General features: G+C 35.9%; 1 protein-coding gene across 1 annotated transcript; it reads left to right on the top strand.

Annotated features, from left to right (window-relative positions):
- On the top strand, positions 1 to 27,996 carry LOC125663992 (uncharacterized). Its single transcript, XM_048896488.2, has 7 exons — positions 1 to 190; positions 16,625 to 16,829; positions 17,099 to 17,313; positions 17,597 to 17,735; positions 19,874 to 20,043; positions 25,433 to 25,690; positions 27,083 to 27,996. Exons 1-7 carry the CDS (start codon positions 133 to 135, stop codon positions 27,442 to 27,444), a joined length of 1,407 nt encoding a protein of 468 aa, XP_048752445.2. The 5' UTR covers positions 1 to 132; the 3' UTR covers positions 27,445 to 27,996.

The following is a 27,996-nucleotide window of genomic DNA, read 5'->3' as shown; positions in this document are numbered from 1 at the left end:
TCAATGGATCCGTACCGGCGATGTGTGATGAATTAATTTCAACAGTTTTCTCAGACTAACATAACAATTTTTTTTCATGCGATTGTGAATCAGTTTATAGTCCTAAAATGCTTGAAGAATGTGCTTGAAGTAATGCCTCCATCATATCTACTGGCTATATTGAGTTCTCTGGTCTGTTCCTCTCTCCAAGGTAAGATATTTGCAAGTATCTGACGTAAAAACAAATAACAACCGGTCAGATGTCTAAATTTTCATAATTATTCCGCCCTATAACCATATTGTATGTTTTATTATGACAGCAGTCTCCGTCTTTGTTTACCTTGGTGTGTTGTCCAACATAAAACTATTTTTATACAACTGTCCCGTTACTTACATGTCTACAGATAAATCGCACTTGAGGTTTGAAAATTTCATTATTTCTTTTCTCTTTAAACCCTTATTTCCTTAAGTTGTAACAAGGCAATATTTATTTTTGTAAATACATGTATGTTCTACGACATTGACAAAATTTGCATGTGCTTGTCTTTTCTACCATAGACTTATTCCATTTATTAAGTCCAAAATCACGGAAGGAGGCTCGTCCATTTTATACTGAATATTGCAACAACAAAAAATAAGAACTAATATATCTATTTGTTAAACAAGATTTTAAATAATTATCTTCTTCAGTTTTGTAACTTTATTACATTTGTGCCTATGACATCGCATAAGCTATGCATATATATTGATATGTATTGAAGGAATGCATTTATTTACTGTTTAACATTCATCTACACCATTCAAATTGATAATTATCATAACATTTTTCTTCTATAACAGAATGAAAACGTTTACGTTGTTAAAATTCAAGTATACGATATCAAAGCATTCATTAAGAATCTACATGAAAGATGAAGATAACGAACAGTGATCAATCCCATAACTCCTATAAGCAATACAAAATAGAGGTTTGAGCATACACGGACCCCTGGACACACCAGAAATCGAATAAGGTGCCCAGGAGGAGTTAGCATCCCCTGTCGACCGGTCACACCCGCCGTGAGCCCTACATCCGGATCAAGAAAACGGAGTTATCCTCAGTCAAAATCAGTGTGCGAAGAACAGCCTAACAATCGGTATGAAACACGTCAGACAGCATTTGACCCAATGATAGGTTGTATTGGTAAACTAGATCGTTATAACGACCATAGAATTTGCGAAATGCTGACTTAAAACGAGACTGTTGGAACCCTTGCACCATCAACTTGTTTGTCAGTAGCCTGCTTCGATTTAGAAACTGGTCATAAGCAGAACAAGCTCTGGCGTATTGAATCAGTTGAAAGATAAAAACACCATATGCATGTGATAATGGAATTCTTCATAAATATGGGAAGTTGACGATGGAGAAGCAGAAATCATCCCGTTTGTCATAAAGTTGAGTTGTTAGTTTGCCGTTAATATCTACTTTCAATAAAATATCTAAGTATGAAGCAGAAGTAGATGACTGCAGTGTCTTTTATTTCCAATTCACGGGGATATATCGAATCGACATATGAATGAAAATTATTATTGTTAATAGATAATACGTCGTCGATATATCTATATGTCGAATTGAAGGCCACAGCAAGAGATCTTATCTTCTCACAAAGAAGTTTTTGAATAAATTCTGCTTCATATGAATATAAAAACAGATCAGCTAAGAAAGGAGCACAATTCGTGCCCATGGGGATTCAAACAGACTGTTGGAAGACCTGATCACCAAAGAACACGAAGACATTGTCAATGAGGAACTCCAGTATATTTTTATTTCAACTCCAGAGTACTTGTGCATGGAATCAGAGTGACGTTTAACAAAGTAATTTTTTGGATGACTGATCACTAGATAGGAATATTTGCGTTTTCCATTTTTGTTGAAGAAGCAGCTGTCTATGATGTCAAAAATATATGAACAAGTGAAGATCACGAACAGTGATCAATCTCACGAATCGTATAGAAGATACAAAATCAAAAGAAGGGCAAACATGGACCTCAGGACGTATCGAGGGAGGGATCGGGTGCCTATATGTAAGAGGAGTAAACATCCTCTGTTGACCCATCACATCCGCCATGAGACCTATCTGGATCGGATAAATGGAGTAATGGGTAGTCAAAATCAAAATGTAAATAACGACTTAACAATTGATATGAATCAATCATACAGCATTCGACCCATTGGTAGCTCGTATTTGCTTAAATTAATATAACGATCATAAAATTTACCAAATGCCATCTTTAAACGAAACTCTTGAAATCCTTGTAACATAAATTTACTTGTCAGAACCTACCCTCGTATTTATCATACGCAGAACATGTTCTCGTGTATCGAATCAGTTGAGAGACATAAGCACCATATGCAAGTGATCATGGAATATTGCTACAATAAATCGGGAAGCTGACGATGGAAAAGCTGAAGTCATCTCGTTTGTATAAAATTGTGCTGTTAATTAACAGATATACATCAGGCTCTGAGAATTAGATTTGAATTAATTGCTGCCTATAACCAATATTTAATCTAGAGAGGGATTACCGGGTTGGTACACCTGTCCTTAAATGTCGAATTTTAACTAGAACTTTCTTGGTAGTTACTATTCCCTTTTGGGGCTGGAAAATTGCATCCAACATAACAACCCTTTTTAAAACTTTCCTGAACTCGCCACAAGAAATAGTGATGCGGGACGAATCTTCTTCCTATATTCTAAAAATTGCATTTAATTATAGAACATACAATGAAGTAGTGTTGAAGTTCGTGTCATCTGATAAATACTTGCTTTTCTCGAGCACCTGGTTTTCCTTCTTTTAGCGGTTGGCCTTGGCCAGAAATGAAACATTTACAGTTTATTAAAGAGAAATGTGCTTGTATTAAGTGATAAATAGAGATTCAATTTCGTAACCATGGAATTTAATATCCACGAAATTGATGTAAGTACAGTGTACCACCCCCATCATTTTGATAGAATTACTAAAAATACTGAAGGTGAGTTATCTTTGTTCACAATACATTGTACTCTGACGATATGTAGCAGAAACCATTGGTGATACACAGAAATCATTCATAATACACAGAAACCATTGGTGATACACAGAAACCATTGGTGATACACAAAAACCATTGGTGATACACAGAAACCAAGAAAAAGATAATGTAGCTCTACTGACTGCAGGTATTTGTATGCATGTATGTTGGAAAAACAGAAACAACCCGAATTAAAACCGATAACAATATTACCAATCTTTGTATCGCTGCGATCAGACCAAAAAAGTGTAGGTCGAATGGGTTTCATTTGCTAAATTAATCTTTAAAAACATTAAGAGTTAGAATTTAATAACCATTTGTAGTTATTAATTGTACAAAGTATATTTCCAGTGAGATAGATCTGTACCTGGAGTAGCAGGTTAAAAAGATTGAAGATAATTGTCATACTCTCCATCAAAATCATAACTTGGTACACAGAATGACCTTTCTCTATGTTTAGCGGCCAATCTATTCTTTGTAACAGTAGCCATATCGTTCATAAAATTTTATTTTCGACATACAAAATAGTGTTTTTCCATGAATTTCTTATGAATCAAAAACCTCTTTGTATGAGTAGTATTTGAAGAAAAGGTTTTCACACATCATACAAACGGACGATGGGATCTTTGTTGTCATTGCATAAAATGTTTACAGACAGACGAACGCATTGACATCGCCATGCAAAAGAATACGTTTACAAACACCAGACAGTTGATACCACATCAATACAGATCAAACTTTTTACAGACAGAAGGACGATGGAGGCATTTAAAATATAGACTTAACTTTTTACAGACAGACGGACAATGGGGGGCATTGTCATCGCACAAAATATTTACAGACACGAGACAGAAGGACCATGTAGGGTTTTGTTTTTCATTACGACAGAGACATTGTGATCGCAATTAACGTTGACAGACAGACGAACGACGGAGGCATTGTGATCGCAATCAGCGTTGACAAACAGACGAACGATGGAGGCATTGTCATCACAATCATCGTTGACAAACAGACGAACGATGGAGGCATTGTCATCGCAATTACCGTTGACAAACAGACGAACGATGGAGACATTGTTATTGCAATCATCGTTGACAAACAGACGAACGATGGAGGCATTGTCATCGCCGAAAGAGGGTGTTACAGACACCAGATAGACCGGCGGCGGAGGCATTGCCATCGCTATTTTGGTCTTCGACCATTGGAACTAAAAGCAAAGCAAAATCTTAATGATTAAAAGATTTGATTTTTTTAAATTCTTTACAGTGACAACAGAACATGCATGTTCCAAAAATCTGGTTTAAACGCGTATGCTAATCAATTTACTATTGGAATACAGATTGATTTAAAAGCGACAAAATGTCAACTCTTCTTATCCGAAACATGACGAGACCTACGTATAGAATTACTACACACAATCGGATGATGTGTCAGTTACATTGATTAAACTAAAGTCGTTAAAACCTGCCATTCGTTTGAATTTTCATCCATAGAGAAATAAAAACAAATTAAACAATGAAATACTGCCAGGAAGATTAATTGTATTTGCTCACGGGACATTACACACTGCTCGCACGTTCGATTGATGACATATCTATGCAGATAATAGAAGCTATACACTACAGATATATCAGTTGTCACGTTTATCCACCACTGTTACCGATTTCAAAGGTCGTATAACTTTTTGGGCTTACCCCGTCACCCAGCCTCTATTGATCCTCTTGCGGGCAATGGCAACCATCTTGGCACAAACCAGTAACTTGTAAGATCACCTTGGTAAAACATTTTCGTGCAACATGATTTCAAACTGATCTCGATATGTACAGGGATTTTTTTTTTAAATATGACCAATAGCCTTACCCTCTGATAGATAACTTTGAATCAAGATTGTGAAGTTGTTTACGTCCATGTATGATAAAAAATTCCTATTTAGCTTTACAAGACAAAATGCTTTAAATTATATATTGATATGATGTTACTGAATCTGAAGGATCATGCAAAGTCTTCGTCTAGATATTACATAAACTCATGACGCATTTATAATATTTTGTGTAAAACATGAATAGTTTATCCTTGCGGTAGTAGTACTAGAACGTTCGCTTCGTAACCAGGTGGTCGTGAGACCGAACCGCGCTCATCAAACCTAAGACGTTCAAATCGATAGTGATTGGGACAATACTCTCCAAACGCTCAGCATTTAAAAGTGAAAATCACGGGTTTTTCGGGGGTGTTGCTAATCGCGGAACAGAACGGAACGGAAGTTAAGATGTAGATAAGGTAGCACCAAAAATCGGCGAAAAATTATTCATTTTGATTAAAATCAACATTTTGGGAATTGTTTACAAGCGATTAAAACAATTTTATCGTAAAATTTTACATCATAAATTGATTAAGCGAATTCAGTTAAACCTTTGTATAAGAATTTACAAAGCCTTTTACAAGAATTTTAAAATGTCGGCATTGACAGCGGTGTAAGTTTGTTCACTCTATAAGTAAGGTAAAAAAAAAAAAAAATCAGAGACATTACTTGCTATGTGACGTCACTAAAGTTCTACGTTTTTCTTAAAAATTCATCCTTTAAAAATATTAAAGAGCGCAAGTAAATACGTGATAGATTGAATTATAATCTGCTTTGCAGTTCATTTATAAGCACAATTCGCACCATGTTATGTCATAACCGAATTACATACATTGTTCATTACTTTTCTTAATTAAAAATATTAATGAAAGAAACTACAATTGTTCTTTGTGCTACTTGAGCTTCATGCCTTGGTTTGATAAATTACACCCCCCCCCCATAATATTTTTTATTCGCAGCATTTATACCATTGTAAGGGAACATGCCTATTTTTAATTTATTTAGTTTTTAGTTTAGGACGGCCTCTTCCAACAAACACAGGACAAAGAGACAAAGAAAATATCTCAAAATTGTAGGTGTGAAAAAATGATGCTAAATGCATGGACCTTAACTTTGCTTCGTGTAATATAAAGGATTGTCAATTATATTACACCGAAATAAATCTTTTGTTTGAATTGTGGCTAAGTTCAGAACATTTACGTATCAATCACCATATAAAACTACATTACATTCACAGTGGATAAGTATTGTCTAATTGATCCGAATGGGCAATTAGTTCCGTTCGTTAATAGCAGGTGCAATTTACATTTAGTATACAACAATGCATGGGATTTCCTGGGATGTAATATGATACATTGGAACATTAGTTCCCAACCAGTTTCAATTCAATATTCATTTATTCCCACAATTTTAAGTCCATCAACATGACATAGAGAAATACATAGAAAATCCCACTGAAATTGATATATAAGTATATATATACATATACAATAATGAAGATTACAGAATATAATTGGCAAATTAACTTCAACTTGGAGGGTTGACCACCTCATTTATAGTTTCAAAAAGTCTGGATAAATTCAACAACAATTTGAAATTCGTAGTAGAAAATAAATCGTCCAATTTATAAAATAATTGGTCTAGAATTAAATTTTTGCAGTAAGTATATTTTTCGGAAGTCTTTTAAATTTTCAAAGTACAGATACGACCTTCATGAAGGTTTAGATAATCGGTTGACAATTATCGCCGCATTTAGTTGTTTCTATATCTGAATAATCACACTCTTCCCCTACTTACTTCGGAAGCAGATAGTAACTATGCTCTTATGAAACACATATGTACTGTACAAAGAGTCAATGTTTGGCAATTCAGTTTGAATTTTAGTTGTGTGTGTGTGTGGGGGGGGGGGGGTGTTTCTTCTTCCCTGTATACGTACTATAGAATCATTCATTTTGGCTACTTTACCACGGTTGTCCCGTAATATGGTGGACAAGTTAACTTTTCACTACCATTTAGTATACTAGTCTTCAATATGCACAGCAAATTCTAAATAGATTTATGCTCAAATAAAATAAATAGGACATTTGTGTTTGCGACGATGATAACATCAAAGTTGTGATAACTCTGCTAAAAACCAGGGCCGTAAATTAACCTTCAATTTGGAGGAAGCAGGAAATTAGGCGGGGGTCTGGGGGCCGCCCAGGTCCCCAGACGCTGAGCACATTTTGTGCACACTGAACACGTTTCGTGCAAAATCCTTGATTCTAGGGCCTTCTAAGATGTTACTTGACTAACTCATTCTAAAAGAAAGATTTGGAATGCTTTTTAAGGGAGGTATCATGTTCTTAGTTATTGGAAACAACATAAATTCTAATGAACTTTAAATTAAAATTTTTTTTGGCTCAAAAGTTGGAGGAGGCAGCTGCCTCCTCCGCCTCCATGTAATTTACGGCCCTGAAAACAAGTTGGATCAGCCCTATAACGATCCAGGAATTACACTGAAATGCACGCACTCGAGTACCATCTGGTTTACCTTAAGCATGAGAGGGACCCATCTCGCACACACACACACACTCACGCACGCACACACGCACGCACACACACACACACACACACACACAGAACATTCTAAAATGTTTCGTTAGTATAAGGACAGTACTCTTACCACATCCAACTAAACAGGCAATTTCGCGAACATTCTTTCGATTCACACATGAAATGGCGACTTTCACTACCACCAGTAGCCGTTTGTTCATATGTGCGTCAATATTCTAGCTGAAATATTGAGATGAGAGAGATATCTATACTTGTTAAAGTATATTTTTTATCAATGTTGCTTTTGTTTTCGGAGGATTAGATTTCAGTAGCCACCCTTCAGGACCATATTGTAAGATTTTAATGGTCTTTGTGAAGCCTGCATTCAATGTCTGCTAAATTGTCTGTAGCAGGTTGTAAATTCTTATCAACTGCGAATAGTCTATAAAATGTTAGTACGTTTCAGCTTCTCCATCGTCAACTTCCCACATTTATGTAGCAATATTCCATTATCACCTGTATATGGTGTTTATATATCTCAACTGATTCGATATGCAAGAGCTTGTTCTGGGTATAGTCAGTTTTTAAATCGAGGTAAGCTACTGACAAACAAGTTGATGGTACAGGGATTTCAACAGTCTCGATTGAAGTCAGCATTTCGCAAATTCTATGGTCGTTATAACGATCTAGTTCGTCAATACAACCTCGCATTGGGTCAAATGCTATCTGACGTGTTTCATACCGATTGTTAAGCCGTTCTTGGCACACTGATTTGACTGCGGATAACTCCGTTTACCTGATCAGGATATGGGGCTCACGGCGGGTGTGACCGGTCAACAGGGGATGCTTACTCTTCCTAGGCACCTGATCCCACCTCTGGTGTGTCCAGGGGTCCGTGTTTGCCCAACTATCTATTTTGTATTGCTTGTAGGAGTTATGAGATTGATCACTGTTCGTTATCTTCACCTTGCATATGTATCTGCAGCATCATTATCATATATCAAGAACAGCAAAGGACCTTATACAGAACCTTGTAGAACTCCAGCATTTGAATAGTTGACAGTTAACAATGAATCTCTACATAAAACTCTTTGTAACTTTGAAACTATTCATACAAAGGTCCATCTAAATCATATGTTTGTAGTATAAACGATAAACTTTAATTTTTATGTCACACACGATCAAATGCTGTTGGATGAAAAATCACGAACCTCAAACAACATGATTTATTTTATTCAAATGCTCTTGAAATAAATGCTCTTATAAAACATTCATACGTTTCAATAAGTTTTAAACCGCAAAAATGTCCTAGTAAAAGAATGCATTTAACCAACACAATTTAGTAAAGAAACAATCCTTAATTTGACAGTTGTGGGAAGGTATCTTTCTTAAATAAAGGTATTAAACTACATGGGATAGTATTTTTGATTTACTATTATTTGAGTTATATAATTTTCTCTCCTCTTTTTAATACAAAATTGCATCAGTAAATAAAATATTTTCCTTCAGTTACATAATTTTCTGGTTTATAAAAAATATACAATTTCACAGTGGGGATGTTTAAAATGAATTAAATACCGGTATAAGAAGCCTGATACCCTATGTTGAAAATACAATTGTGCATGAATGGCTTTTCAGTGTATCGAGGCTAAAAAACATTTCTAGTAAATGTATTACGCATCCCGCAGGAGATACAACACGCCTGCGGGTATTTAAATCAGTGCAGAGAACATATTGAGCTAAATAATTTGACACACATTTAGAGGTGATACTGAATCGTAAATTGTAATCAATTTTCACATTCAAATTAATTTTACATCATTTTCAAAAACAAATATGGCACAATGAATAGGACAATAGGCTTTTCGATACCTTCCAAAAAAATTCACTTCATTGAGCCATGCAACGAGTAAATCAAAGAAAAAGATGTCCATCATTCCCCTTTTTTTTTTTAAAAGTAGTATGTCCTTATGTTAGTAATTCGGACGCGGTGCTTTAGCCGCGCCGGACCCAAGACATAAGTAGTGACAGCTCCTTCGTTCAGCCTCTAGAAGTTAGAGTTACGGGTCCTTGGCATGAGACATTAAAAACTGAGGTCCCCTGTTGCTACGGGCGTTGGAACGATCAAGAACTGTTACTACTAAGGCTCTGTACGGTTCACATACAAAGGGTGACGTCTCAATATGAATGGAAAATTCTCAAAGGGATGTCCAACAAACAAACAATAGATCGTTAGTTCAATTCAAAAATTCATAATGTTTCCTGAATGTACGTTGAATTATTTTTGTTATGGTTCTTTTTTTCCATACATGTTTAGTTAAAGTACAATTATGTACAGATTGAATAGAATTTGTATTATGATTTTTCGTTATAAAGAGAGAGAGAGAGAGAAGATCCAGTACAGTCATTTATTCAAATAATGAGTTCCAGATACTCCAGCAGGTATCGAAAAAATCCTATTCGATCACCATTCTTATAAAAAGATATACTTTTAGGTCTCATAAAAAGGTTTCATGTGGGATACCGCAAATCTTACATTTAGAAATTTTTCAGTACACCTCATTATATAAATGTAATATTTAATCCAAAGAAGAAGTATATTTTTGTCTGCTTTACTTTTGCCAAACAGTTAAAAAATAAAATAACTTTTTGTTATAGGTATATGAAAATTTGTTATATTCTTAACGTAATGCTCAAACTCTAATAAAGATTCCTGTCCACAGTCACACTCCCATAAAATGTGTATTATTGTCTCTTCTGTATTACAAAAGGTACAGTAATTAGATGGGGGGGGGGGGGGGGTTAACTTTTTAATAAAAACAAGTTTGCTGCGAATATCCTATTTATGATCTGTTAAAGTAAAATTTTGTGTGAAATTGTTTGCATAGTTAATAATTGGTTTATATTATCTTAATCTCGTTGACGTGTGTGACGGACTGCAGTGATCTGTTTATTTTGATAATGTCACTGGCTGCTAATTAAAATTTCTGTCGATATAAATAAGCACAGGGTGTCAAGCAAATATAGGGATATTTACAGCAGATTTATAGGATTAAATAGGGGTTTTATGAAAGAATTTGTATAAAATTTATTGTTTCTGCATAAAAATCTAGCAAGCATAGTATCTTACTGGAGAAGAAATAATATCAAACATAAACAAAGACAAAATCCTTTCAGATGTGGACAGTTTTGATTGAATCATGAAATGGATTGACGATTCAGTAAATGTTATTCATAATAAAAATATGCTAAAATGTAAATTTAAGAAGTTTCGAGATAATTATTTCAGTTTCTTAATTGTCTTACTATTGTTTTGTCAAAAATAATAAAAAAACATGTATGATTGTATCAATAACCATGGCTTAAATTTTACTATCCTGGCTACACCTGATAGATGGTATCAACTACGAGTTACTTTGCAAGAAACAGCTTATCTGATCTATATATATATATATATATATATATATATATATATATATATATTATAATTTTTGAAAATAGGACTGTCATTTTATATATATACAGGGATTGTAATGACTTATAGGGAAAATATAGGAACCTTCTAGTTTGTAGGAAATTATAGGAATAAATAGGGACTTGACACCCTGTAGGCAATGCTAACTTTTATCGCCCGAGTCTCAGGGGATAGAGGTCAGATTTGTTAGTCATGAGAAGATCCCGACTTCAGCAATGTTCATAATTAAAAGATTAATTTGGCAGTGATTGGCAGTCTGTGGGTTTGGTAGTTGCAAAGAATTTAGTGTTAGAATAGTTTCTCAGTCAGATCCTGTGTGTAAAATAAATTTTGTTGAAAACTTGGGTGTTTTTATTTAAAACAAAAAGTTTTGGTGTAACATGATCCTAAATTGGAACCACTGCAATCTGAATGTTTTGTGATTTTAATAGGTAACAAATTTATCAGATTCAGTTCTTCCTTACTTATAACAGAATCTTTAAAAAATTATTTTAATGGTTGGATAGAACCTGACAAATTCCTCAAAGAAATATGAATTACAAAGTCTTTAACAAAACATACATTATTATATACATGTATATACGAGGGATGTTCGATATGTAATGTGTATTGTACCACAACGCAATAACACTTTGCATAATTTCGTGGATGATGATACTCTTGAATAGCTCTATTCAATACCTTTCCAACGGTATAAACACGAGCCTTCAGCTCCACATAGTTTTAAACTTATAGTCAATTCAATAGAGCCAGTCGTTGACCACTGTTGTAAAATTGGTTGGGAAACGGGTTGAGAATATTGAGGAAATTAGAGCTTATATAAAAGTTCGCACAATACTCGGTCATTCCGTAATGCAGATTTTTACTTAATTGGGGAAATTTATGGGTCTGATAAGGTATCTTATGAGACAGTTCGTAGGTGGAGAAAGAATTTCTGACTGGCACAGAGTCCGTCAAAGATGCAGCAAAATCTGGCCGACCTGTGACTGTAACAGGCAAGGCAAATGTCTCAAAAGTCAGAGAAATAATTGAAAGTGATGGCAGATACATGTACACGATTCGTGATATTGGCAAGGCTGTTGGTATATTGCTATCGCGGGTGCATTTCATTTTGAAAGTACGAACGATTTCTGCTAGATGGATACCGCATATATTGACAGATGACCAAAAACGGGTACCACTACAAACCGCTTTAGAGCAATTGCTCAAAATGTTTCCCAAATTTAATCAAAGGCAATTTGCAAACATTGTTACTGGTTACAAAACATGGGTTCACTATTTCGAACCAGTAAGAAAAACTGGAAACAAAATATGGCTAACTCAACACGATAGAAGGCCTGTAGTTGCCAAAAGAACCATATAAGCACAAAGAGGTTCTTTCTTGCATATTCTTCTCATGTGATGGTATAGCCGTACAAATTCCGGTGCCGAAGGGCAAAAATATTACACGTCGGTATTACCGAGATGTTATACTAAAAAAGCTCAAGAAATATTATCATGAATGACACCCTGTTTCAGGATTTAGGCATGTTCGTCTACTTCGTGATAATGCTCCATCACATACATGTGAGCTTGTGAAGCAATTTTTGAAGTCGAAGAAGGTTACCGTCTTGCCACACCCACAATAATCTCCAGATCTCCAAAACTTAAAAAGTTTTTATCTGGTCGTCGTTACAAGTCCCGACAAGCCCATGGCTGAGCCATCAGTGAGTGCTTCAGAGGTCTACCTAAATCAGCGTACAGTGACGCATTTCAGAAATGGATTCAGAGATTGAAATTATGTACTTCAAACCCCGGAGAATACTGTGAAGTGATGTAATGTTCATTTCACTATTTGAGTCGAATGCTTTTGAGATATCGTACAATACACATTACATACCGAACAACCCTCGTATAACTTCATACCAGTGCCTATGGAAGGTATCTCTACCACCTATGAGAAAATTGGGATTAAAAAATAATGGTATGTCTGTATAGACTACCTGATGAAAGGTGAAGATAACGAACAGTGATCAATCTCATAACTTCTATAAGCAATACAACACAGAGAGTTGGGCAAACACGGACCCCTGGACACATCAGAGGTGGGATCAGGTGCCTAGGAAAAGTAAGCATCCCCTGTCGACTGGTCTCACCCGCCGTGAGTCCTATATCCTGATCACGTAAACGGAGTTATCTGTAGTCAAAATCAGTGTACCAAGAACGGTCTAACAATCAGGATGAAATACGTCAGACAGCAGTTGACCCAATGATAGGCTGTATTGACGAACTAGATCGTTATAACGACCATAGAATTTGCGAAATTCTTGCTTCAATCGAGACTGTTGAAACCCTTGTACCATCAACTTGTTTGTCAATAGCTTGCCTCGATTTATTATAATTTAAAAACTCACCATTCCATATAAAAGAGAAGAAAAGTTTCTCTACAGAAGGATTCATTTGGATTCTGAATAGTCATAAATAAGTTGTTCAAAAGGGAAAGTAATAGGGATTTAAGAACAATATTTTTTCCTAATGGAGACAGGAATCTTTTCCTCCACTGGTAAAGAATATATTTTGTTTTTCCTACGCTGGGTTCATTATTAAGTTTAGGTATATTTTGGAGATCAACATCTAAAACAATTCCCAGCAGTGTATATCTATGAACACCCCCACTTTAATTTAGTATTTCATTACTATACATTTTTTATCCAATTCAAACAGTTTGTGATTTTAAATTATTTAAATAAAGACAAGACAATTCCGAATTTTCTTCCAAAGTGTTAAAGGTTCCAAGGAGAGATAATAGAGTTATGTCCAAGACATGATGTAGATACGATATCGAAAAACCAAACACGATATCGTGCCGATATCATTAAGTACCACTCTAATAATCACATACCATTACTAACGATATTTTATCAATATCGAATCATGATCATTTTTGTAATGGCTGTATGAGGACTTATATAGGATTGATTTCTCTTCCTGTCGATATCGAATCACGATCGTTTTTCCAAATGTAGTTAGAATTAAAATAGAAAGGATTTCTCTTCCTGTCGATTAGATCTTGAATATGTATGAGATTATATCTACTTCCATCTAGCAATATAGAGGTACCATCTGCTAACTGAGAGATCTTTTTCTCCATGTTTGTTACAGTTATACCTTTTATATTTTGATTGTTTCTTATTTGCATAGCAAGAATGTCTGCACAAATTATGAAAAAATAGGGAGATAGAGAGTCCCCTTGTCTACGGCACCTTTCAGTAGTAAAAGTTGTTGAGAAATTTCCACTGCTGATGTAATATTCTTATAAAAGATTTGTACACATTTTTAAATAGAAGGTCCAAAATTAAAGTATTGTAACGTTGTTGATTTTGTATAAATTTCAAGATATTTAAAGTGTCAAAAGTCTTTTTAAAATCAATGATAGGGGGCTTGGAATTTCTTCATCTTCAGTGTATTGTAATATATCATATATCAAACTGTGTTTTCTCCGATATACATTGTATCTATTAGAAATAAATCCAGTTTGGTATGGGTGTATTATTTTTCCCAAATATAATTCTAGCTATTTGCAATGGAGCCAGAGGCTATTTTGTATACCGTATTTAATAAAGTGATTGGCCGCCATTTTTTTAAGGAATTGTCTTGGTTTGTCCCCTTTTGGTAATAAAGTTATAATTCCGTGTCTTTGAGTTACAGACAGGATATCGTTATCATATGCAAACCTTGTAACAAAATTTCCCAAATATTTCCAAAAGCCTTTAAAGAATTCTGAAGTGAACCCATCTGACGCCGGAGATTTGTTTGATTTCATCATTTTTAATGGTAAAACCTCATGCTTTACAAAAATACTTTCCAGAAATAATTCATTGTCAGGATAATGAATACAATTTTCTTATGAAGAATACAATGTGACAGCGTTACGAATTTAGACTTTCTCTTTTTGGATTTTACGCAGAAGTTCCAACTATGTGTTAACATATTGTTCTTGCTCAAATATAGATAAAAGCTAATGGCTTTTAAATATAGCGTCGTTTTCCTACACAGCTCGTTAAGACTTCTGAACACAATTTGATAGCTAGATGTCCAGGTATAGAATATTTCTAAAATTGCATACTGCGTGTTAATTTTTTTTATAAGTTTTGGTTAAGCCAAAAAAGGATAAAAACCACAAAAGTTTACAACTTTTCTTTCACCATGTGGTACCATAGAAATAGTTTTAAGAAATAGTCATAGGTGTATGGCAGACGACACCGAACAGTATGGATAGCAAGAGGTATCTTGGAAGTGTTTTCGACTGATAAAACATATTCCACATAAAAACCTCACTGGAGTTAGTTTTGAATTTACTAATCAATTTCCCATTAACCTTTTAAATGCACTATTCATAGCCGAGGAAATCCACAAAACGAGCTCTTCAATTCACTATTACTAATGTACACGTACGTTCAATAAATTTACTGCCCAAACAATTTTACCAATACACAATTAACATGTCTGTCTATTGATGGATATAGAAACCTTCGCGGATGTTATGTTATTATATCTCCACTCTTTCAGGGGGAGACATATTGTTGTTTTTTTTGTATTTTCTGTCCGTCCGTCAGGACAGGAGGATCCAATTATTTTCCTAAAAGTTATAGTATATCTAAGAGGGGTGGAGGATGTAAAATAGCTTGTGAACACGATCTCCTGTATGGCTTATTTGATAGATTTGAACACGTCTCCTCTTATATGGCTAATATGATAGATTTTGAACTTTGTACAATGCTTCGTTGCCATTTTTGAATGTGCATATTGTCGGGACAGGAGGATCCAATCATTTTCCTAAAAGTCATAGTGGATTTAAGAAGGGTGGAGGATGTAAAATAATTTGTGAACACTTCTGTATGCCTTATCTGATAGATTTAAAATTCTACACAATGCTTCATTGTCATTTGTATATGTGCATATTGGTGGGATGGGAGGATTCAATTATTTTCCTAAAAGTTATAATGGATCTAAGAGGGGTGGAGGATGTAAAATAACTTGTGAACACTTCTCCTCCTATATGGCTTATCAGATAGATTTCAAACCTTGTACAATTCGTCATTGCTATTGTTAAATGTGCATATTATCGGGACAGGATTATCCAATTATTTTCCTAAGTTATAGTGGATCCAAGAAGGGTGGGGGATGTTAAAATAGCTTGTGAACGTTTCTCCTCCTATATGGTTTATCCGATAGACTTGACATTTTGTACAATATTTCAATGCTATTTGCAGATTACTGTACATATTTTAGGGACAAAAGAATCCAATTGTTATCCTTAAAGTTATAGTGGATCTGAGTGGTGGAGGGTGTAAAATAGTTTGTGTACACTTCTGCTATGTGTCTTATCGGAGTTCATAATGGCTATGTTCCTGTTCCTGTTTTCTCCTCCATACCATGCAAGACATTACGAAAGGAGGTTTTATTTGGAGCACTTCCAATTTGGGGGAGTTAAGGACACATTTGTTTTTCATAAATGCAATCTCTAGTTTTTTGTGGGTTTTTTTTTTCTTTCTTTTTGGTGTGTATGCTTGTATTAGCAGAATCATATACATGTATGGGATTCTGTGGTGTCCTGCCACATTGTGTCTGGCAACAATTGGTCTGACTGAGAAAAGATCTGAGTCTGAAAGAATGATATTTTAAGGTGTATAGGTGGACTGTCGGGGTTTAGTTCTTGTTTGTATATTTCTATATTTGTTCCCAGCGTTGACAACCTTGAATGTGACCTGTCCCCCGGGATGGACGCAACACTCCACCTACAAGAACAAGTGTTACCGGGTGGTGACCAGCGCTGTAGCGTACAGCTCCGTCCCGTCGCACTGTGCAGCGCTGCTGAGTGGCGCGACAGTCGCCAACGTATACAATCTGGGCATACACAAATTCTTTGCCGACACAGGGTTCCTCTCACTGTAAGATTTTTATCATCGTTCATTAAGTCTCCATTGGCTTTGTATAATTTAGATAAATGCATTTGCATCATTGACACATTTATAATTACACATGTATCTGTGCTGAATGTACCAAGTTTTAAACAGGTCTCTCAATAGTGACAGTCGTCTAAAACTACGTTACCTAAAGAATAAGTACATGTACAAACATCAAAAACATTTTATTCACATTTCTGAGACATGGTGCAAGCTGAATTTTGAATAATTATTTCCTATCCTGACAATTTCAGAGATAAAGAGTATTATATTGGACTGGTCAAAGTCGGGGGAGGATATGTGTTTCCAGAACTGAATAACGAGCCTCTTGGGTCCTGGAGTGTATGGGGGGCACAGACTGGCCAAACCTGTACTGTGTATGCAAACGTGGACAATGTTTGGTACTGGCAAACCAACAACTGCAATCCGCCCCGCCTGTCTGTCTGTGAATACCTCGTGTCTACCTCAGGTATGACTTACTGTATTATCATTGTCTGTTAACAATCATTTATGACGTATTCATGAATAACATGTATCAAAACTGTTTTAGGACTGTGATTTAAACAATTGTATATTATGACTTTGACACTTCTGTACAATGTGTGTAGTGTCATACGTTCAAGATAATCTGGGGGGAAATCCGTTTATTTGCGTCATGAACATTCATGGTGACAGTTAGAAATAGACGTCATAATTTCAAACAACGCCATGCTAATTATCACACAAGGAGTATACAGCCGCTGATATTACAGGTGATGTGCCAGTCGTGTTGGCGGATGGAGGACTCCTTTCAGGGCGGGTGGAGGTCTTCATGAACGGTATGTGGGGGACGCTGGGGAATTCCAACTTCTCAGAGACGGGGACTCTAATCTGCAAAGTGCTTGGATACCGGTAAGGGTAAACACATTTTCATATTTAGTATGCTACATACATATGTAGTCTAGGCGCTAAAAAATTAAAACATATATATTGGTTGGTTTGCTATATATCGTTTAATGTCCCGGACTCTCGAGAATATTTCACTCATATGGGCTGCAACATTTAGGCCTATGCTCAGTGCTAACGGCCTTTGAGCAAGGAGTGATGTTTATCATGCCACAACTGCTGTGACTCGGGGCCTCGGTTTTTGCGGTCTCATCCGAAGGACCGTCCCATTTACTCGCCTCTTACGACAAGTAAGGGGTACATAAGGATTAATCTCGGTTGAAATTCGGGTTGGTAGAATATGTGGTGACGCCTTCACCGAATTTCGGAGCAGTCCTTCATAATTCATGTCTGGAAATTTACATTCAGCTTCGGTCGGTTATATCAATTAATGTGCACTTAGGTGACACTGCTATTCGCTTCAGATAAGTTATTTGACTGTTAAACTAACTCTCTATCACTATCAATTTTGCATTGCTTACCGTTTAGATATGAAAATCCCAAAATGAAAACAGTCACTAAATTTTTCGTTCAAATGAAGACTTCCTTAGCACAATATTTTATCTCCTGAAATTGAAGAGTTCCTATAGTTTGTTTTATCTAGTTACTGATACATTGTATCTCCACATACCTACTTATATATCGCTAAACTAAAAACAAACTATGGGAACTCTTCAATTTTGGGAGATAAAATATTGCGCCATGGAAGTCTTCATTTGAACAGAAAATTTACTTATAATTTATTTTATGGAATTTACATGTACTAAGACGGTAAGTAATGTAGCATTAATAGTGATACATATTTGGTTTAATAGTCAACTAACTTATTTGGAGCGAACAGCAGTGTCATCCAAGTGCACATATTAATTGCTATAACCGGCCAAAGCTGAAAGTAAATTTCCAGACATGAATTATGAAGGATTGCATCGAGATTCAGTGATAAATGTTGACGCAGTCCAAATATTCTGCCAAGCCGAATCTCAGCTGAGATTACATGTACATCATAGTGAGGACCTATTCTAACCTGGATCCCCAGGGGAATATAGATATTGGAAATCACAACTAAATATATACAGTAAATATTTACAGTATATTTTGTGACAGTTTCTGTTTTGTTTCTTTGTTTCATTGGGATTTTTTTTTTATATGGGGGGGGGGGGGTGCAACGTTAAGTACATTGTACCTTTGATGAATAAGCATATACAATCTGTATATTACTCTATCTTGTATTCAAGACCATATTTTCATACAATACCGAAATCATTATAACGCTCTCTAATTCCAAAATATTAGCAATCAATTCCAAATTTCTGAAATTTGAAATGCTTTTCGATGTAACAAATAGGAATCAACTTCTTAAGATTTATAACTGTTAGATAAGTGATAGATTTACTAACACATTGTTATCTCTTTAACAGACATGCAGTATTTTCTATTTATTAAATATTTTGTACAATTCTGTGTGTATGAATCGTTTCTACATTGTTTATATGAGGTTATGAGAGTAACATTCATAAATGTCAATTACGGATACTGGTACAATGTATGTCAACATAAGCTAAGCCCCCTTCACGTAAATCGGGGGTCTCTGATAGATTTGATTTAATTGATGAGTGGATCTAATAGAATTCATGAGTTCTTCGATCTGTCGCGTTCCCATTCTTGTGACAATAAAAGAGCGTCCATAATAAGGGGAATGGGGGGGGGGGGGTACGCACTGTTTTCGTGACTCAACTACATGTATAAGATTTTTATTTTCTTCTGTACACTTATAGAAGAAATCACGCACTCTTATGCTTTCATTTTTTCGTTACTTGACTATATATAATAAGATTTTTTTTCCTCTGTAGAAAAAATTACGCACTACCGTGTTCGGGTTTTTTTTCGTGACTCGTAACGCTTTTAAATCCCCTGTGTGATCAATCAAATTCGGAAAATATTATTCCCTGGACCAAATACCAAAGCTTAACTTGGATATAAAGACCTTGATCGGATTTTACAGTCCTTTTACCGCCTATTCAGCACAGTCCGTCATCTGTTGGCAAACAACGTTGACCACAAAGCCATGAATTTCACACTTTTTCAACAAAACTTCTCTATTTTAGGCTTGAGGAAACCGTGGTTTGCGCAGGTGCGGCCTGTGGGACCGGAAAAGTCTGGTACGAGGAAGTGAAATGTGGTTCGGGGGTCGCTGTAAACATCACCGAGTGCGTGGCCGGCGAAACCCTCTCCACGTCCACAAATCACACTATGGACACGATTGTACGGTGCACAGGTAACATAGCTCTGTCATAAAATAGTACTGTTAACCCGGGTCACCTCGGAACACACACAGTCAAAATGTCACCATTGAAACACAAGGAGATCATAGAACGGTCATCATAAAACAAAACTAATGTCAAGAATACGGATACTATTAATAAATCCATTGATTTTTGTAACTTTAGATATCTAATCAATGTTACACAAAATTTAATAACTTTAAAATTGTTGGTATTCCATATATATATATATATATATATATATATATATATATATATATATATATTATACATCTGTATATATAACATCCATTCATTACTTTAAACAGAACAGCCATTACACCCTTTAACCTTGACAACGCTCCATACTTGATAAACCGGATCGAACTAGTTTGCAACAAATATGTATTCATTGTCTAGGATGAAAGCAATGTCAATTTCAAAAGAAATGTAAAATGAAAGGTTCCGTGAATATAAATATACAAGAATATACAGATATAAAGGCATAGGAAGAAAATACAAACAATAAACGTAAAAGCATACATCACATAAAAAAGCAGTAGCAAATTTCAAACAAGAAGCGAGATAAAGGAACTTACAAAAAGCGGAGCATTACCTTAAACAAAGGGCTAGAAATACAGGAATTAAGAAAGTAAATGTAATCAAAAATTTTAAAATTTATGTAGCACTAAATTAAGATAAAGAAAACACATATTTTAAGGCATGCAAAAAACACAACATAAAAGAAATATGCTGAATAGATAAACAGAGCAGAAGCAACATGCAAACCTAAATACACTGTACCTAAGATATGCATGATTTGTAATTGCATGTGGTGCCAAACCATATGGCAATAAAACTTTTAAGATCACTATCTTCATTTGGTAATGAGTTTCAGATCTAAGGAGCAGTGACCCAGGGCTCAATACTAAGGCACTTTCGACCGATTCGAACGAAGTAAAAGCTGGGTCCGGTCTATTTTATTCCCCGTCAAGGTGCCCCGACAGGACATGTTAAAGTATCACATATCTAACTAATAATTGATATTTTAAAGGTAACATTCATTTTCTTGCGCGTACGGTGTTTCGCTTTTGTTTTCAATAAATTTCGATGGTCTACCCAGTTATAATACACCCTCAGTACAAGCAATCGACTTTTTAGATATCTTTTTTTTTTTTTAATTGTCTTCCTATAAACAAACTATTCACGTGAATAGTTTGTTTATAGGAAGACTTTTTTTTTTTAAACGTCGAGTGTTTGTGACCCTCTAATGGCATATTGAAAGTCATTTTCTTTACAACTGCTGTGCGACATTTAATACTTCCTTTCCGATTGAATATAATGGAATTGACAGATACTGGTATATTAGTTTTTACATATCTACCATTTTCGACCGATTTCCAATGTTGAGTTGTCTACCCTGACAATATTGCTATTCAACTAAGATTCTCGGGCGGAGATAAGGTGCCATCAAAGAAATCAAAAGGCAGCGTGTTTTAACGCAGAGCCAATGACAACTAGACAAAGTGATATGTTAATTTGTGTAATCCTGAAAGAGAAAAGGCTATTATTAAATTAATGACAAAATAATTAATCAATACGGACAGGGACCTATATACTAATATTAGTATATAGGTCCCTGATACGGATAATGATATCTATAGTAATGAAAGAGAGAAAAGAAGAAATAATATAAATGAGGATGGGTCTGGTAAAATTTTAAGATACTGGCTCGACTGGTCTAGTTCTTTTTAGCTCGCCTGATCGGAAGGTTCAAGTGAGCTTTGCTGATCAAAATTTGTCCGTTGTCTGTCGGCGACGTCGGCGTAAACTTTTCACATTTTCATCTTCTTCTCCAGAACCACTGAATCAATTTCAACCAAACTTCAAACAAATCACTCTTGGGTGAAGGTTATTCAAGTTTGTGGAATTGAAGTGCCATGCTCCCTTCAAAGGGGAAATAATCACCAAATGCAAAATTAGGGTGGAGTCATTTAAAAAGCTTCTCAAGAACCACTGGGCGAAAAAAGCTGTAATTTACATGAAAGCTTTCTGACATAGTGGAGATTCAATGCAACTTTGTTTAAAAATCTTGTTCTCGAGAACCACCAGGCCATATGAGTAGAGAGTTAAGTGCAAGCTTCCTAATTTAGAGTAGATTCAAATTTCTTTAGATCATGGCCTCCGAGGGTAGGGTGGGGCCACATACGGGGGTCAAAGATTTACATGCTGATATACATTGTATAGGGAAATCAAGTTTGTTCAAATGATGGGCCATGCCCCCTTCAAAGAGGAGATAATCACAAAAATAGGGTGAGGTCATTTGAAAATATTCTTCTCGGGAACCACTAGGCCAAAAGAGCTGAAATTTACATGACAGCTTCCTGAGATATTGCAGATTCAAGTTTGAAGAAATCATGACCCCTGGGGTTAGGAAGGGGCCTCAATGGGGAATTAAACTCCCTTTAACCAAAGTTTTGAACCAAACTTGGCACAAAGCATCCTTAGATGAAATGTTAAAGATGAAAAGCCATATCCGTCTACAAGAGCATGTGATAATTGATGAATGTGTAGTCAAGTCTAATAATTAAGTTGGATAATTAATGAATTTTTAGTCGTTACCTCTAAAAAAAAAAAATTTGCAGAACCACGCTGCTTGTATAATGATAGTCGTGCTTAAGCTTGTTTATTGCTAGGATATTTGCTGTTTAAGTGAGCTATGTGGTCCATGAGCGTCTTGTTAATGTTAGTGATGAGCCCTGGAGCATCGTACCTAAAATATTGCAATCCATACCTGGTCGTTCTCACACTGGGCACAGCAGCGGTATCTGTATTGTATTGTTTATTGGCTTTAAGCCTTACGGCTCATCAGCATGATACATATTCATTTACAGAGTATGAACAAAAAGCTGTATACAGTATGAAATGTGGAGTGAATATTAGAGGATGGACATACATGACGAGAGTTATAAGTCAAGTCTGTATATCTAAAAGTTCAACTGCAAGAGTGATTTTTTAAGTGTGATGAGGTCATGAAGATTTGTTTACAATTTTGAAAGTCTCAATAGCCATGCCAAAGTACGCAGGCGTCTTACATTTAGGGTAGGGAGAAGAGAATCTTACATTTAGGGTAAGGAGAAGGGAGTCTTACATTTAGGGTAGGGAGAATGGAATCTTACATTTAGGGTAGGGAGAATGGAATCTTACATTTAGGGTAGGGAGAAGGGAGTCTTACATTTAGGGTAGGGAGAAGGGAGTCTTACATTTAGGGTAGGGAGAAGGGAGTCTTACATTTAGGGTAGGGAGAAGGGAGTCTTACATTTAGGGTAGGGAGAAGGGAGTCTTACATTTAGGGTAGGGAGAAGGGAATCTTACATTTAGGGTAGGGAGAAGGGAACCTTACATTTAGGGTAGGGAGAAGGGAGTTTTGAAGCAATTCATTTGTAGATTTATAGAGATTTTATGCTCGGGTCGAAGGACTCGTCAAGCCATATTCACTAACACGTGTCCTTACCCACATTCAGTTGTCTTATATTTCAATACAGTAACAAGTAGGTTATACGAAAGAGGCTTTATTTTCCATGTAATGGGATTAGTCCCCCCTCTCCCACTGGACCCCACCCGCATACCAAGGGGGAAATTAATCAAGTTCGCAATTATAGTAAAAAGAATTTCAACGTAACAATGGACAATAGAGATATTTATGTGCAATTTAGCACCTCCCCGGGGAACATGAAACGTTCATTATAATTCACTTACAGGTTGTCTACTGGACGTCTAGAAGTACGTGAGGTTTTTGTATTTAGATAGTTTTGATGTTTGACCTAATATTTCGGCCCAATGGGACTGGAACATGTACTTTGTCATTAAAACTCCACAATACTGTTATCCTGTAGCCTTAGTGCTACCAACACATTTTTACCTTATTTTTTTTTTTAAGAAAACTTAAAAGAAAATCGAACGTTTTTTGAATGATGGACGACAGACCTATATGTATCGCAAAAAGGTCTCTCGAATGACTCACGTGACCTATAACTTAGTTAACACAGAAATACTTGTCTGTACTTTACAATAACAAGAACAGCCAACATCAAACCATGTATTTACATTAGTCTACTTGATAATGAACAAGAATGTGTTGAAATGCAAGTATACGTATTGGAAAAAACAATATACGCCTTGTAAAAACTGAGAATCCCATTTAACCTGATGGCCAAAAACTTGAAGGCCGAGGTTTTCAACCGGTCGTTTTCCTCAGGTAAGTTAAGTAAGGGGCGGAGCTAATTTAAGGCAGGTGTGAAGCCCCGAGCCCGAAAAAAACCCTTGCTTTATATACCGTCCCAAATACACAGGATGTTACCTGTGTTTACCTGCATTACCTGTACGTTTTTGTAAGATTGAAAAATTCATGGTAGTCATTTTTCTTGTGCAAGTTAATCGAAACGTTGATAATTAAATCTAATGAATCAAACATGTAAAAATTAAAGCTCGATAAAATTTTCTTATATAAATGAGAACGCTTAGGCAGAATATTCGTTATTCTAAGTTTTCTTGTATCCATTTAACTGTCTCCGTCAGATACCCGGTATCGACGATGGACTCCCAAACATACAGTTTCCGACGGGAGTTCCTGTGGAAGAGACAGGACCCTTCGTTTCTATAAACTTTGGAGTCCCTTTACACAAGGATATTTTGCGGCTCAAGATTGAGCTTATTTAACGGTCCGAGATCAAAGGTGCATACTGCACTATTTGCGAGTGTAAATACGACGAATCTGATAAAATAAGTAAGATACGTTCATAATACCAGATACCTTCATAATTTCACACACAAATAGAAACATCTCGATTAATTAAGTGAATAAATAAATTTTAGTCTTAAGATATTTCGTAAAACAGGACTCAGAAGTGTCTATAGCTAGGTAGCTCAGTAGGTTTACGTGTTTGCTGCTGATCAATAGTTCGTGCGTTCGAGTCCAGCAGGGTCTTTATATTTTCCCCCAGGTTACTTTCTACTAAAACTACATTTTTAAACTAAATAAGGTAAATATGAAACCTTTTGAATTTCAAAATAGAATTGTAGATATCCTCCACCATCAATCCATGTCGGATTTCTCCTTAAAACAGCAGCACAAAATTTGTCTCCGTTACTTACTTAGTGTGCTAGAAAAATATTTGTAAGTTGTTAGAACTTATTCCCAATCCTTTTTATTTCATCAATAAAATATGTTCAAAACAAGAAAAATATTGTCTAGACCTATGCTACAGACATTAGAATTCCAAAACTATGTCGTAATTCTGTGTCTCCGTCATAATTGATCAAATTGCGAATTTAAACCGCTTCTTTTGCGAACCACGCTTCATTTACACATTGTCAATAACAATCCAGTGTTTCTCATTGCAGACTCAAGGACAACTACAGCTGAGGTAACAACGATAACTGAAGAAACAAAGACAGAAATAAGTTCACAGTCCATCATTACAGCGCCAATAACACCTCAAAATAACGTCACTGTCATCTACAGCACCGTCACAACCACCGTAAACGTCACTGTAACGGAAGTTACCACTGTATATGTCTCTGAACACGTCACGCCAGCTCCGACGTCATCAACCTGCTGGACGGCGTCCTCATTAGGTGTTACTTCAGCAGCTTCGACAAGTAGGTACACAACTAAATGGTTAAACATTTCGGTACTATGTAAACAGCTCGAATACACCTCAGGAAGTAGTCTCAACTACTGTACCAACATAAAATAGTTCCTTTGTAAAACAAATTATCGTTTCTACAAATTACACACAATTCCCTAATCATGGCTACAAAAATCAAGAGAAAAGGAGGTAATGAAAAAATCACGTAAAGTAAAAAATCATTCTTATAAATACTGGGTTACCTAAAGGCTAGTGCCACCACAGAGAGGCATACCCCATAGTTAAATTTCCCCGGCCCAGAAAAATGGCCGAAATATTTCCCAAAAATGGACTGCATAGTAAACATAACTCCGGAACCACACCTTTCACTGTTGCTGAGAAACAGAACTGACCTAGGTCCGACGATCCACACCCCCCTTTCTTTCCCAAAAGGTTTGGTTTTTTCCGGACCTTATATAAAGAATCCATCCTTCGGGTGGACATTTAAAACATTTTCCTGTGCAACAACATGGTGTCCAGATAATGACAGAAAGAGAGAAAGAAACAAACATTTTTAATACTGCATGTATATCCAAAAATTATCGCAGACTTTATTTTAGCGTGATTGACATCAATATAATTCCACAGGTAATGCGTTATGTCCTAATAAAACTATTGCGAATTCTTGATATCGCGAAATACAATTAGCGGTAAAAACAACTCTTACGAATAAAACCGAATATACAATTATCTGTCATCATCGCTTCGCAACCGGGAGGTTTGGGTTCGATCCCGTGGCGCAGCATCAAACACAATAACGATCGTTCTCTCGCTATGCTCCAAGCATTAGAAGTGAAAGTCAGGGTAATAAAACAAAACAAACAGGACTGACATTCAAAGCTGGTAGCTTATAGAAGACATCAAAATATGTGGCAATTCTTCACTTGTGCGTGTAAATTGATATATTTCTCTAGTGCTTATAACGTTGTCAACATGCCAAGAAATTCTAAGCAAAATCTCCGGTATAGAAAAACCGTTATAAATCAGTGACCGCAATAAAGAGATAAGCGACGGCTACTATTAATCAGCATGTAATATGGCCCTATTGAAGCCAACGAATTCAGACTGGACGGGATTTCTTGGCATGATATCCCTTCCAAAATAGTAAACCTTTACCTCTGTAATTTCCAAAATAGTAAACCTTTACCTCTGTAATTTCCAAAAATACTGTATCTGCATTGGTCGTCTCGAAATTACCAATAACCTTCTCTAAAAATAGTATTGTAAACTTTTACCTCAAAATATCCACAGATGCCATATCTACATTGTTCGTCTTGAAAATATCCCGAAGCATTAATTGTTACTGCAATTTGATTTCATAACTCGATATTATGTCTTAATCAATAATTTCTACTTTGACTAGGTGAAGAGACACTCTCAAATACCTCTACCACCATTTCGTTTCACAACATGAGCGCCGGTGCTGCGTTCCAGGCCTTGCCCGTCTTTAAATCAAAGAACACAGCCAAATACTCGACGAGGACGCGCCAGGACAACCGGCCCTCTGCAAAAGCCGTGGGGTGGTTTGGTATCTTAATTCTGGTTCTCATGTTATCTGGGATTGTGGCCCTTGATGTGGGAACTCTGGGGAAGAACAAACAATTTGACAGAAAGGCATATCGAAAAAGAGTTGTGCCAAAAAACCAGAACAAAATGAAAAATGGATTGGAATCTATCAGCATTAATTCTCAGAGCTCAGTGTTAATGACCGCCGATGGACTGTAACAGTGATGTTAAGGAACCTGATTAGGAAGTAAACCGATTGAAGGGATTGTTCCGACATAATGTATAGTAGCTGTACTCAAATATTAACCTCTCGATCCATTTCCTCACATGCCAGGGGCGTAGCTAGAATGATGTGATAGGTAGGGGGATTGGGGGTCGTCTTAAGGCCCCCTACGGGTCCAGGGCAAAGCCCTGGAGGGTGTCTAGCTCCTGGGCTTTTGTGTTTTCTGTGTGCAAAATCTACGCTTAGATTCGAAAAATGCCAATTTGAATTTCAGTAAAGTACTGTTTAGCAATATTAATCATTCAATAATTTAAGCATTATATTCAGTCACGAACTACTTAATTAATGGATGGCATGCATCATAATACTTTTATATCTCTTTTTCTTTCTTTTTTGACTGAACTGATGTACATGCCAGCTGACGCCCCTGCATGCCTTTACATTCATTTTATCTTATTCTTCTCCATATATCCTTAGTTCTATACATTTCCATAAGCTGCTCGGTAGTTCATCCCTATGACTTGGTAATAAAATTTTCACCATCTCTA

The sequence above is a fragment of the Ostrea edulis genome, chromosome 1 (assembly GCF_947568905.1).
Source record: "Ostrea edulis chromosome 1, xbOstEdul1.1, whole genome shotgun sequence".
Lineage (NCBI taxonomy): Eukaryota > Metazoa > Mollusca > Bivalvia > Ostreida > Ostreidae > Ostrea > Ostrea edulis.
This window is presented reverse-complemented; position numbering and strand designations above follow the sequence as displayed.

Bases quoted from the DNA above. Each gene is read 5' to 3' on its own strand.
- LOC125663992 (XM_048896488.2), top strand. From the start codon at position 133: ATGCCTCCATCATATCTACTGGCTATATTGAGTTCTCTGGTCTGTTCC. The intron at 17,314-17,596 runs GTATGACTTACT...CTGATATTACAG, and splicing joins ATACCTCGTGTCTACCTCAG to GTGATGTGCCAGTCGTGTTG. The intron at 20,044-25,432 runs GTAACATAGCTC...TTCTCATTGCAG, and splicing joins CACGATTGTACGGTGCACAG to ACTCAAGGACAACTACAGCT.